This window comes from Ursus maritimus, unplaced genomic scaffold (assembly GCF_017311325.1).
Source record: "Ursus maritimus isolate PB19 unplaced genomic scaffold, ASM1731132v1 scaffold_7, whole genome shotgun sequence".
In the NCBI taxonomy this organism is placed as follows: domain Eukaryota; kingdom Metazoa; phylum Chordata; class Mammalia; order Carnivora; family Ursidae; genus Ursus; species Ursus maritimus.
In genome coordinates this window covers 31,394,648-31,408,086 of record NW_024426885.1, presented here as the reverse complement: position 1 = coordinate 31,408,086, position 13,439 = coordinate 31,394,648, and the positions used below count along the sequence as shown (strand labels likewise).

At 43.0% G+C, this 13,439-nt stretch overlaps 1 protein-coding gene across 1 annotated transcript in view; it reads left to right on the top strand.

Moving 5' to 3' along the window:
* CC2D2B (coiled-coil and C2 domain containing 2B) overlaps positions 1 to 12,653 on the top strand; it is a 97,005-nt gene extending 84,352 nt beyond the window's left edge. The window contains exons 32-34 of the mRNA XM_040624803.1: positions 8,515 to 8,573; positions 10,260 to 10,437; positions 12,465 to 12,653. Coding sequence (XP_040480737.1) covers positions 8,515 to 8,573; positions 10,260 to 10,437; positions 12,465 to 12,653 — 426 coding nt within the window. The remainder of the gene's footprint in view (positions 1 to 8,514; positions 8,574 to 10,259; positions 10,438 to 12,464) is intronic.
* The last annotated feature ends 786 nt before the right edge of the window (positions 12,654 to 13,439 follow it).

The following is a 13,439-nucleotide window of genomic DNA, read 5'->3' as shown; positions in this document are numbered from 1 at the left end:
ATCTTGGTTCCTTCCACGATTTAGCTATTGTGGACAATGCTGCTATGAACATTGGGGTGCATATGGCCCTTCTCTTCACTACGTCTGTATCTTTGGGGTAAATACCCAGTAGTGCAATGGCTGGCTCATAGGGTAGCTCAATTTTTAACTTTTTAAGGGACCTCCACACTGTTTTCCAGAGTGGCTGTACCAACTTGCATTCCCACCAACAACGTAGGAGGGATCCCCTTTCTCCATATCCTCTCCAGCAATTGTTGTTTCTTGCCTTGTCAATTTTTGCCATTCTAACTGGCGTAAGGTGGTATCTTAGTGTGGTTTTGATTTGAATTTCCCTGATGGCTAATGATTTTGAACATTTTTTCATGTGTCTGTTAGCCATTTGTATGTCATCATTGGAAAAGTGTCTGTTCATATCTTCTGCCCGTTTTAAGATTTGTTTATTTGTTTCTCGCTTATTGAGTTTGAGAAGTTCTTTGTAGATCTTGGATACCAGTCTTTTATCTGTAGCATCATTCGCAAATATTTTCTCCCATTCCGTGGGCTGCCTCTTAGTTTTTTTGACTGTTTCCTTGCAGAAGCTTTTCATCTTGATGAAGTCCCACAAGTTCATTTTATCTTTTGTTTCTCTTGCCTTTGGAGATGTGTCATGAAAAAGGTTGCTGTGGCCGATGTCGTAGAGGTTGCTGCCTATGTTCTCCTCTACGATTTTGATGGATTCCTGTCTCACATCGAGGTCTTTCATCCATTTGGAGTTTATTTTTGTGTATGGTGTGAGAGAGTGGTCAAGTTTCATTCTTTTGCATGTAGCTGTCCAATTTTCCCAGCACCATTTATTGACGAGACTGTCTTTTTTCCACTGGATGTTTTTTCCTGCTTTATCAAAGATTAGTTGCCCAAAGAGCTGAGGGTCCATTTCTGGGTTCTCTATTCTGGTCCATTGGTCTGTGTGTCTGTTTTTGTGCCAGTACCATGCTGTCTTTGTGATCACAGCTTTGTAGTACGGCTCGAAATCCGGCATTGTGACGCCCCCAGCTTTGTTTTTCCTTTTCAACAGTTCCTTGGCGATTCGGGCCTTTTCTGGCCTTAAATACAAATTTAAGGACTGTTTGTTCCAGTTCTTTGAAAAATGTCCTTGGTATTTTGATCAGGATAGCATTGAAAGTGTAGATTGCTCTGGGTAGTATGGACATTTTAACTATGTTAATTCTTCCGATCCATGAGCATGGAATATCTTTCCATCTTTTTATGTCTTCTTCAGTGTCTTTCAAGAGTGATTTGTAGTTTCTAGAATATAGGTCCTTTACGTCTCTGGTTAAGTTAATTCCAAGGTAACGTATGGTTTTTGGTGCTATTGTAAATGGGATGGATTCCCTAATTTCTCTTTCTTCAGTCTCATTGTTCGTGTATAGAAATGCAACTGATTTCTGAGCATTGATTTTGTATCCCGCCACGTTACTGAATTGCTCTATAACTTTTAATAGTTTGGGAGTGGCTTCTTTTGGGTTTTCCATATAGAGTATCATGTCATCTGCGAAGAGAGACAGTTTGACTTCTTCTTTGCCAGTTTGGATACCTTTTATCCCTTTTTGTTCTGATTGCTGTTGCAAGGACTTCTAGTACTATGTTGAATAATAGTGGTGAGAGTGGGCATCCTCTTGTCGTGTTCCTGATCTTAAGGGAAAGGCTTCCAGCTTTTCCCCGTTGAGAATGATATTTGCTGTAGGCTTTTCATAGATGGTTTTTATGAGATTGAGGAATGTACCCTCTATCCCTACACTCTGAAGGGTTTTAATCAGGAAAGGATGCTGTATTTTGTCAAATGCTTTTTCTGCATCTATTGAGAGAATCATATGATTTTTGAATTTTTCTTTCTGGATAAAATCTAAGACACTGATAGATTTGCGAATGTTGAACCACCCTTGCATCCCAGGGATGAATCCCACTTGGTCATGATGGATAATCCTTTTAATGTACTGTTGGATTCTATTAGCCAGGATCTTGTTGAGGATTTTGGCATCCATATTCATTAGGGAAATTGGTCTGTAATTCTCCTTTTTGATGGGGTCTTTGCCTGGTTTGGGGATCAAGGTAATATTGGCCTCATAGAATGAGTTTGGTAGCTTTCCTTCTGTTTCTATTTTTTGAAATAGCTTTAGGAGAATAGGTATTATTTCTTCTTTGAATGTTTGGTAGAATTCCCCAGGAAAACCATCCAGGCCTGGAGTTTTGTTTTTTGGAAGGTTGTTTATCACTGACTCAAACTCTTCATAATTAATTGGCCTGTTCAAAAAATCAATTTCTTCCTGTTTCAGTCTTGGTAGTTTACAGGTTTCCAGGAAGGCCTCATCTCTTCCAGATTGCTTAATTTATTGGCATAAAGCTATTGATAAAAGTTTCTAATAATCCTTCCTATTTCATTGGTGTTGGTTGTGACCTCTCCTTTTTCATTCATAATTTTATGAATTTGGGTCCTTTCTCTATTCTTTTGGATAAGTCTTGCCAGTGGTCTGTCAATTTTATTGATTCTCTCAAAGAACCAGCTTCTAGTTCTGTTGATCTGCTCTACTGTACTCCTGGTTTCTAATTCATTGATTTCTGCTCTAATCTTGCTCAACAGCTTCCTCGTGCGTGGATTAGGCCTGTCCCTCTGTTGCCGTTCCAGCTTCTTGAGGTGAGAATATAAAAACTGCATTTTAGATTTTTCTATGCTTTTGAGTGAGGCTTGGATGGCTATGTATTTCCCCCTTAGGACTGCCTTTGCAGTATCCCATAGGTTTTGGACCGTTGTGTTTTCATTCTCGTTGGTCTCCATAAATTGTTTAAATTGATTTTTGATTTCCTGGTTTATCGAATCATTCCTGAGCAGGATGGTTCTTAGTCTCCAAGTGTTTGAGTGTCTTCCAAATTTTTCCTTGTGGTTGAGTTCCAATTTCAGAGCGTTGTGGTCTGAGAATATGCAGGGAATAATTTCAGTCTTTTGGTATCGGTTGAGACCTGTTTTGTGTCCCAGAACATGGTCTATTCTTGAGAATGTTCCATGGGCATTAGAATAGAATGAGTATTCTTTGGTTCTGGGGTGTAGTGTTCTATATATATCTATGAGGTCCAACTCATCGAGTATGGCATTCAAAGCTCTTGTTTCTTTGCTGATATCTTGCTTAGGTGATCTGTCTATTGCTGATAGTGGAGTGTTGAGGTCCCCTACTATTAGTGTATTTTTATCTATATGTCTCTTTTTTTGTGGTTAAGAGTTGGCTTGTATATCTTGCTGCTCCCCTGTTGGGGGCATATATATTTATAATTGTCATATCCACTTGTTGGATACATCCTTTAAGAATAATATAGTGCCCTTCTGTGTCTCTAACTGTAGTCTTTAGTTTAAAATCCAATCTGTCTGATATGAGAATTGCTACCCCAGCTTTCTTTTGAGGTCCATTGTCGTGAAAGATGGTATTCCATCCCTTTGCTTTCAGTCTGAATGCATCTTTGGGTTCAAAATGAGTCTCTTGTAGACAGCAAATGGATGGGTCATGTCTTTTTATCCAATCTGCAACCCTGTGGCATTATGGGAGCATTTAGGCCATTTACATTGAGACTGATTATTGAGAGAGATGATTTTAATGATGCCATGTTGCCAGTAAAGTCTTTGTTTCTATAAATTCTGTATCACTCTTGGGGCCTTTTTACTTTTATAGAACCCCCTCTTTATATCTCCTGTAGGGCTGGTTTCGTGGTTACGAAATTGGTCAATGACTGGCAATTCTGGAAGGTCTTTATTTCTCCATCAATTCTGAATGACAGCCTTGCTGGATAAAGGATCCTTGGCTGCATGTTTTTCTCTGAAAGAGCTTTAAAAATGCCCCCCCAACCCTTTCTCTCATTCCAGTTCTGTGTAGACAGGTCTGACGTAATTCTGATACCTTTGCCTTGGTACGTGAGAAATTTCTTTGCCCTGGCCGCTTTCAATACTGTATCCTTGGGTCTAATATTTGAGAATTGCGCTATGACGTGATGTGGTGTAGGTTTGTCGTGGTTGAGCTTGGGAGGGGTCCTCTCTGCCTCTTGGACACGAATGTTTGTTTTCCTTGCTAGATTAGGGAAGTTTTCAGCTACAATTTGTTCAAATATCTCTTCTAGACCTCTGTTTTTCTCCACCCCCTCAGGGATGCCGATGATTCTGACACTGGAACATTTCATTGAGTCAGTAATCTCCCGCAACCTACATTCCTGAGCGTGGATTTTTTTGAGCCCAGATTCTATTTTAGCTTTTTCTTCTACTAACCCATCCTCCAATTCGCTGATACGTTCTTCTGCCTCATTCACCCTGGCCGTCAGAGCCTCTAGTTTTGACTGCATTTGGCTCATGGAATTTTTAATTTCTTCCAGATTCGCTGTCATTTCTGCCCTTAGAGATTCTATATTCTCATTAACATTTTCGTTAATACTTTTTTCAAGTCTACACATCATCTTGATCATTGTTACTCTGAATTCCATTTCTGATAATTTGGTTATATCCATATCCATTAGTTCTGTGGCAGAGGCCACAGACTCATTGTCTTTTCTTTGCTGGGGGATTTCTCCTTCTCGTCATTCTGATGAGGAGAGGTTGTGGGGTTGTCCAGAGCCCAAATTATTGACCGGGACCCAGGCCGTGTGCCCTTGTTTTATAGGGATCTTAGGGATGTGGGATTCTTGATTTTTCAGCCTGCCTTCTAGGGGAGGAGCCTGCCACGCCGATACTCAGGCAACCCTGTTTGGGTAGAGTCTCCGTGTCCCCTGCGAGGGGGGATGGGGACAGGCACAATGTGAGCTGGTATTTCCAGGCTTTTGTTCTCTGGCGGCTTTTCCTGGCGGTCTGCTGTGCCTCTTCTGAGAGTCAGAGCAGCAGTGGCCGAATCTCAGCCTCTGTCTCAGAACAGAGGGATCACGGACCGTTCTCCACTGATGTTCTGGCCACATTAACTCTGTTTCCATTGGTGCTGCTCAACCCTGCAGCGTCCTGGGATGTGCGCCCCACACCCGGCGTCCCAGCCCTCACTTCCTGGGCTGGCGCTTCTCTGTCCTTTGTGTTTCTAATGCCGCCAGCCGCCAGCCGCCCCACGAGCTCCAGAGCTCCCGGTCTCAGTCTGGTTCCAGTGAGCGCACGGGACCTCCGGTTTTCAGTCTGGAGGCGCGCGTTCCCTGGCTCACGGTCTCAGTCCGTTCTCTTATGGGTGCTGTCCGCGAGTCCGCCCGCTCCCCCGTGCAGGTGGCTGCCGCTTCCCGGCGCCCGAACGCGGCGGCTCCCTCCCCCTTCCGTTTATCTTCCGATATCTGTGAGCGGTTTCATGGCTCCCCGCTTCGTACCTCAATACTCAGCACTGGAGATATTCATCTGTAGAGATCCAGATGTAGCTTCCTGTGTCTCAGGCTGATTCCGTGGATGTTCAGGCTGGTCTGGTACCTATCCAACTCGACTCAGGGGACCGGCTGAAAAAGGGATCCCCTACTCCTCCGCCAGCTTAACTCCCCTCCATTATATTACTCTTAACGCTTGTCTGTGTATTTGAGGCATTTGACAACACCAAAAAGAATACATGGCGGTTGCAGGGAAGGGATCAAACAGTACCAAACTGTATAAAGAATGTCCCTCCTCTTCAGTGTCTTTTTCCCAGTCTCTAAGAAATAACCACTCTTAGTAGTAACTTGTGTATTCTTCTAAACATTCTCCACGTGATGCAAGCATATATATTTTTTTAATATTTCCTGTTTGTAAAGTCATTTTAAAGAAGGGGAAATGTGCTTATCTCTTCTGAGCAAACACTTTCAGCATCCACAGGCCATGCCTTGCTCTTCCCCTCCCAAAGTTGTGACTGATGCTGCCTCCTAGAGAGGAGAACAGTGTATTTAGAGATGAGGTTTTTTGTTTACCATTAATCATTCTATTAGGCGTTTAGTGACTGTTTTTTGCATGCTTGCTCTGAGCCAGTGCTATGTCAGGCATGGGTACCACAAGGAAGAGACATGTCTCAGTATTCCCGGGGCTTGTGTTCTCAAGGAGCAAAGAGAAGGAAGGAAGCCCTTGCAGGACAGAGTGGTAAATGTGATTACAGAAGAAATGAGTGTGCTTTGGGAGCACGCAGGAGGAGGACCTGAGGAGAAGGACAGTTGTTGGGGCTTCCTGGGAAAAAGGGATGACTGACAAAGTGAGGAAGGTGAGCAGGAGCTGGCCAAGAGGAAAATCAGGATGGAGAACCGCACAGCAGAGAGAGGGCACAGCAGGCATGAAGATGTGTGGGGCTTGGAGGGACCTGTGGAGCAGCTGCAAGGCCAGCTTGGCTGTTGCCAGGGAGCAAGCAAGACGAGCTCAGGGGTGAGCGGAGTCCTGCTAAGGACATGGCCCTTTGTCCTCAGGACAGTCAGAAGTCAACAGCACTAAGACAAGTCTGCCATGATCACAATCGTAGTTTTTAAATGCCACTCTGCCTGAGTGTAGAAATGATTTCCATAACTCATTTATGGAACATAAGAAGTAGGAAGATTCGTAGGAGAAGAAGGGGAAGAAGAAAGGGGGGTAAACAGAAGGGGGAATGAACCATGAGAGACTATGGACTCTGGGAAAGAAACTGAGGGCTTCAGAGGGGAGGGGGGTGGGGGAATGGGATAGACTGGTGATGGGTATTAAGGAGTGCACGTATTGCATGGTGCACTGGGTGTTATACGCAACTAATGAATCATGGAACTTTACATCGAAAACTAGGGATGTACTGTATGGTGACTAACATAATAAAAAAAAAAGAAATGAAATCTTTTGTCAAGTTGATCTATAAATAGAAAATTCAGAATTGCATTTGACTTGCATCTCTACTGATTTGTTTCCTGTGGTTGATGGCCCTCAATCTTCTGTCTTGCCACACACATCCCAAAATTGTGAACTTTATCACAATTGTGAACACAAATTTGAGTGTGTAAGATGAGCATGTGGTACTCAGAGATGAAGTTAACAGGGAAATCCTCTTGAAGTTTTAAAAGATATGAATTCCCTGAAAGAAAGGGGCCTTTGCCAAAAAAGGAAAGTGGACTAATACCTCATAAACTTACTTAGTTAACAAAACGCGGGCCTCTTTTTCAGGTCTGAAGGTGGCCTCACTAATGCACAGGAGTTACCTGCTGGAGAGAGGGGGCAGGGGAGGGGAGTGGAGGTGTTGGAGGGTTGGACAGTGGCTGGTGACAGCAATAAAGGCATTCGGTGTACCTGTCCTGTCTGGGATAGCTGGTGGCCCTGCAACGTGACGCTGGAGTTCTCGGTTCCCTTTCTCCAGTGCCTCCCATCTGGTGTGGGGAAACTCCTTGTGCCTGGGACTGTTCTCACATCTATCCATGGCGGGCACCAGAACCTTGGAGGGCTTGCTGAATGAAACACGGAGTGCTTGGCCTTGCCCTCGGAGTTTCTGACTCGGTCCCACGTGGGGACTGAGAAGCTGTATCTCTAACAGGTTCCCGGGTATGAGGTTGCTGGTGGGGGGAGGGGGCACACTTCAAGAACCACTGGCTCAGATCACCACATGACAGACTGCATCTTCTCAATCACTCCTGAGATATTCCAGCACCTAGAGGCCTGAGAACTGTTGCCTTCTTTTTGCACAACCCTCCTTCCACTCATGTCCCTGTCTCTACAGCTGTCTCTATTTCTCAGTTCAGGAATGTCCAAGGTAAAACTGTCTAAACCCAGCCCCTCCTTCTTGTGCACGTGAGCCCTGTGAGATGGGGCGGGGAGGGCTGGTTTGGGTGGTAGACTTACAGAGTCCTTTCTCCTCGCAGCAAATCCTGCCAGACAGGGAAGGGAACATGGGAGAATGTGGCACAGCATTGCTCTCTGCTGTTTTCACAGTGTCTGGAGCGACAGCTTGGAGACAGAGGAGACTGAAATGGAACACACACACACACACACACACACACACACGCGTGCGCACAAAGACCCAGCTCCTGTGAGCTGAAAGAAAAGGGTACTCAAAGAAGGAAAATGATAAACCATGTTAACAGAGTAGTAGTAAAAGTAATACCTGATTTTATTGAACAATATGTGCCAGGCTTTGCATGTATTACTTTATTTCAAAATCTTCACAAGACCCTAGGGAAGTAAATACTATTATTGTCCCTGTTTCAAAGATGTGGTAACTTCACCAAGACCCCAGGTAATAAGTGGAAGAGACTAAAGCAGCTGCCAAAGATTATCTGGTATCATCGAAAAACCTGTCAAATGCTTGCTTGCGTAAATGAATGTGGGCAGCAGATCTGTCTTACGCAGCAAAAATAACTTTGTAAATCCTTTCCTCATCCCGTGCTCTGGTAAAGTAGTACTAAAAGGCGGCACTGTGATCTGTGTTTTACCTTTGCGCCTCTGTAGTGGGGTGATTTTGCCACATGAAAGTGGTTCGGGTTCTCCCTGTTATAATTAGCACTCCAGGGGTGACTTTGATGTAAAGGTCGTCTCCCTAGAATCTTTTCTAACTTTCAATTGTCTACATATTTCAGCCTGAAGAAATAATTTATTGTGAGACTAATAAAAGCATGATAGAAGATCTAAAGAACAGGTATCACCTTTATTTGTATCTTATGGTTACCATGTTTTCTCCCGAATCTTTCAGTCCTTTTTCCACCTTTCAGTCCTCTAACCCAGTCTCTCAGAACACCTATTCGATTCAGCAATAGAAGCAGGAAATTGAGTTTATAATAGTTTCTTCCACTGAGTCAGCTGTCTTTTAGTCTGTGCATCAAAAAACAGCCCCTCTGCCATTCCAGAACATTCCTTAAAAAGACCATCTAGGTCAAAAAATGGTTGCTTCTGGAAACATTGTGGGGCTGCTGTTGGGAAGTTGTTGGCACAGACACCTGTTAACATTAAAGTAAAATAATAGCATGGTAGCTAATACTTCTTGAAAGGACATGAAGGTAAATGGCCCACCACTTGGAGTATGGAAAAAACATCCAAGTTGGGTGGTAACATCAATACTGTCTTACCCCCACCCCCGGCACTCCCCCCTTCCCTTACACACACACACACACACACACACACACACACACACACGTGCCCTAAGGAGTTATTCAGTCAAGTTGAGCAAGTTTGTCAAAGTCACAAACTTTGCAGCAAGCCTTACTCTTACTCCAAATGTGTCAGAAGCTTCTTGATCTTACTGCCTCCAGTGACTCATGCTGACAGAGGAGGCTGCCACATAAGCTGCTTCCAACTGATCAAAACAAAGCATGACAGAACATAATTTTGCTAGTCTCTTCTCTCACTAGCACACAACTCCCACCTCTTATTCCCTTCCTTTTTTCCCAATTCTTAACAAAAAAGGGAAGAAATGGAGTAGAGAAACGATTCCCAGCTTCTGTTATTTTTTTTAATCAGAATCACTTCTAGAACTATTTAAAAATAAGATGCCAGGGTCCCAGACCAGACCTGTCGAATCGATATCTAGAGGTAAAATATGATGATAAAGCCCTAGTGGCGCTTCTGAGGCTCAGCCACTGCTGGGACCGCAAACTCCAAACTGCTCGATTACACTACAGGCTTAGCCAAGAGGACACTCCCAGTGGCCTTTTTTTTTTTTTTTTAAGCACACACTGATTCTGCAGGAATGAGGCTTCCCAAGTGGGCCCCGTCAACCAACCTGCACTGTCCCTGGATCAGTCTACCAGCAGGCCCTGTTCTGGGGCTGAATACACAGGCACAAATCCCTGCCTGTACAGAGTGTACATTCTAGTAGGGAACCTGATCATCATGCTTATTGTCCATGCCTATTTCCTTCCGACTCTGCTTGCTGAATTAACTGATCAAATAAATCCATTCCTGCTAACACTACCCAGACCAGATATCTGAACTTTTGTGAATGCAGTTTCTTAGAAACACAATGTTTTATGGCAGGGGTGGGTCCTGGAGAATGCGGATGTCAGTTCAGTGACCAGTGAGTAGACGGTTGTCACATCACACCCAATAGGCAGCTGCCTACACACAGGTAACTGGAAAGGAGCTGTGCCCTTGAGATCTCGTTGTTAGCTACCCCAGAAGCTTCTTGCTTTCCCAAGCCAAGCAAGAGCCTGTTTCTCCCCAACTTAAGTAATGTGAATGATGGCAGAAATACTTAGCCATAGAGGACTGGTTCATTCAAAATAAAAAAAATATCATTCTCATACTTGAGTAAAGTGCCAAAACTCTTATCACATTTATTAAACGAATTGTAATTTATCATGAACTAATCTTTGCATTCTTATGTTAGGATTGAAAGGACTCTGAAATGTAAAATGATGGAGTGGCGACCTAAACAGCCGACACGTTGGAATCGACAATGTACTTATATTTTGCGAGAAATCCTTCCTAAACTAGAACTTGGCTCTGGAAGCTTTGTTTCCCCTGAAGAAGAGAGTGAATTTGAAAGGCTACTACAATTTTATTGGGTATGTATATGATTTAGTGCATTAATAACATTTGTTTTATCTATGTTGTTCATTACTAGGTAATAGTAACCTTAAATATCCCTGAAATGTTTTTTATCTTGATCCTAGATGATAGATGATATGGTATTAAAATACATGTATTTATAGACTAAGAAATTTCAAATATACTGAACAACTATTACCATGACCACACTGCATGACATTTTCTTGGAATTAGTCATATGTTATATGTTATATAAACCACAACCTCTGGAAAGAGATGACCAAAAGGAAATCACCTGCAATTACTACTTCCAGTGGTAGTGATAGAATACATTCCCTGTCCTTGGTTCTGGGCAAGGCTCCAGGCAAGCTTTAATATCTTTTATATGCAAAATACTCCAAATTTATGTACCCAACCTGGACTTCTCTCCTGACCTCCTCTCTTATAATTTACCAACACATGTGGCATCATCCTGGGTGGTTAAAAGGCATCTCAAACTCAACAAGTTCATAACCAAACATGGTAGGCATTTGGTATATTGCTAGGGTCCTCCTTCTTTTCCCCTATCTACCTCCAGCTCTGGGCATCCTCTCATTGACTCTTCCCTATGAACTGGTCCAGTGGGTTTTTGAAAGCCCCAGCATCCCAAGAGTGAGATTCTTTCCCCCTACCATCCCATAGACTAGGAGATATCTCCTAGTGAAACCCATTGAGAGAAGAAAGGAAGGAATTTGTTGGGAGTTTAGTACTTAGCCTGGCCGGCGGGGGAGGGGGTGTGTATCTGCAGGTGCTATTTATTCATGAATAGGGAGGAAGTTGTTTTGTTTTGCATTTAAAAAAATAGAATTAGGGGTAAACAGATAAGCAAAGCATATAAGCCAAGGTTTAAAACTTTGAATTTCTTTGTAAAATTATCTATTTAATAACACACAATCATAAACTTGAGCTGAATCCTGTTGGCTTGGATTCAAAACCTGGTTCAACCACTCTCCAGCTTTGACCAAATTACCTAACTTCTCTATACTTTCCACCCCATTGGGCAAGATAAACAGGGATAAAAATAGTTATCTGGTTTGTGGTTATGGTGAGGATTAACCACAGCACCCAGCACTCAGCAAGTGTTTAGCAAATGTTAAATATTATTTGTATTCTATGTGCCAGGCATTGTGTTAGGCACTGGGGTTATGACCATAAACAAGACAGATACAATCTTGTGCATTCACAGAGACTATAGGCTAAGGAGACAGACCAGAAAACATATGATTGCAATATATTTTATTAAGTAAGTTAGGAGAGGATAGCATCCTATTGCAACCACCCGGGAAGGACACGTGAACAGATTTGAGGAGCAAGAAAAGCCTCCTGAAGTAAGTAATCTAAGGTTTTAAAGAGGTGTATGATTGTTGCCTGTGTATTATTAAATAGATAATGTTATGTAGGACCATGTACCATAATCCTTTAATCCTGTCACATGGTTCTCACTTAAGAAACATGAACTAAGAGTGCCTGGGTGGCTTAGTCGGTTAAGCGTCTGCCTTCGGCTCAGGTCGTGATCCTGGACTCCTGGGATCGAGCCCTACATCAGGCTCCCTGCTCAGTGGGGAATCTGCTTCTCCCTCTGACCTTCACCCCACTTGTACTCTCTCTCTCTCTCTCAAATAAATAAATAAAATCTTAAAAAAAAAAAAGAATATGAACTGAATCAATGTTAAATAAATTCTCCCATAATGCTCACTTAAATACCTCATTTGTAGGACCAAGTAATCTTTTCATTGTCGGTTTGCTAGTCTAGAAACAGTGCAAGTATGTGGAGTGTTGAGTGTGCAGGCTCTGCTCTCAGCTCTGGCTCTGCTCCTCTCTCTGCGGAAAGTGGAAACTATAGTAGAACTTACTTCATAAGGTTGTTTGAGGATTAAATACGTACGTGAAGCATTTAGTACTATTCCTAGACCATCATAAGCACCTATAAAATAACTATTATTTTATGACTACCATTCTACATAATTGTAGCACAGGTTTACATGTTCTTCTGTCTTTTGTCTAGGTCACAGGGTTTCCTATCCAGATGCCATACACTGATGTACAGTCAATTATTGATGCTGTGTATCGAACTGGAATTCATTCTTCTGAATTTCCCCAGACAGAATTTGCTCTAGCTGTATACATTCACCCGTACCCAAACAACATATTATCTGTGTGGGTCTATTTGGCTTCCTTAGCTCGACATCAGTGAAAAGGAAGAGGAGAAAAGGAAAAAAAAATGTGTTATGGGCCCCTCGCCCAGAGCAATGAAGACTTTTCTGGTACATAGGACTTTACTACTTATCCTCAAGTCCAGCCAAGTGTGAACCCAAGTTTTGGTTCTTTATAGAGTTGGGCACCATGGAGACTCACTCCCTGACCCTTTGAGGATGGAGACCTCTTCAAGGAGAACACTTTGGGCAGTCTGGTGGCCTTGGGTCACTGTCTACAGTAGGGCTTATTATGGGAAAGAAGTGATTCTGGCCCCTCCCTTTGAAGCCAGTATTACTCAAGTTGTAGGCCTCACACCAGCTCCATCAAATCACCTGGGGAGGCTTGTTGAAAATGCAGATTCCTACATCCCACCTAAGACCTACTGAATCAGAGCCTCTGGGAGTGGAGCTCCAGAACCCACTTTATTGTAAACAAGGACCCCCAGATCATTCTGATGACCCGTTAAGAGTGAGAACCCTGCCTTACAACGAGCTTGGCACTTTTGATGCTGGTTCTGTTGCCATTCCAGGTGGAAGGAATTCAAGTACAGACATGAGGTCATTGCCTCTCATAAGATAAAAGATTATTGCACTAGTGAAGTAAAAGGAAAATCTGCCACTTTGGGCTGAGGGCTGAGGGCAGCTTCTGGGGGCTTCCTCAGAGTTTTCACTTGGGATGTTACTGACCTGAAGTTCTTTCAGCTCCAAATATTTGGAAGGGTCTCTCAAGAAACTCTGTCTGATATGCTTTCCTGATTCTGTGAGAAAGGGAGAACATGGTCTTA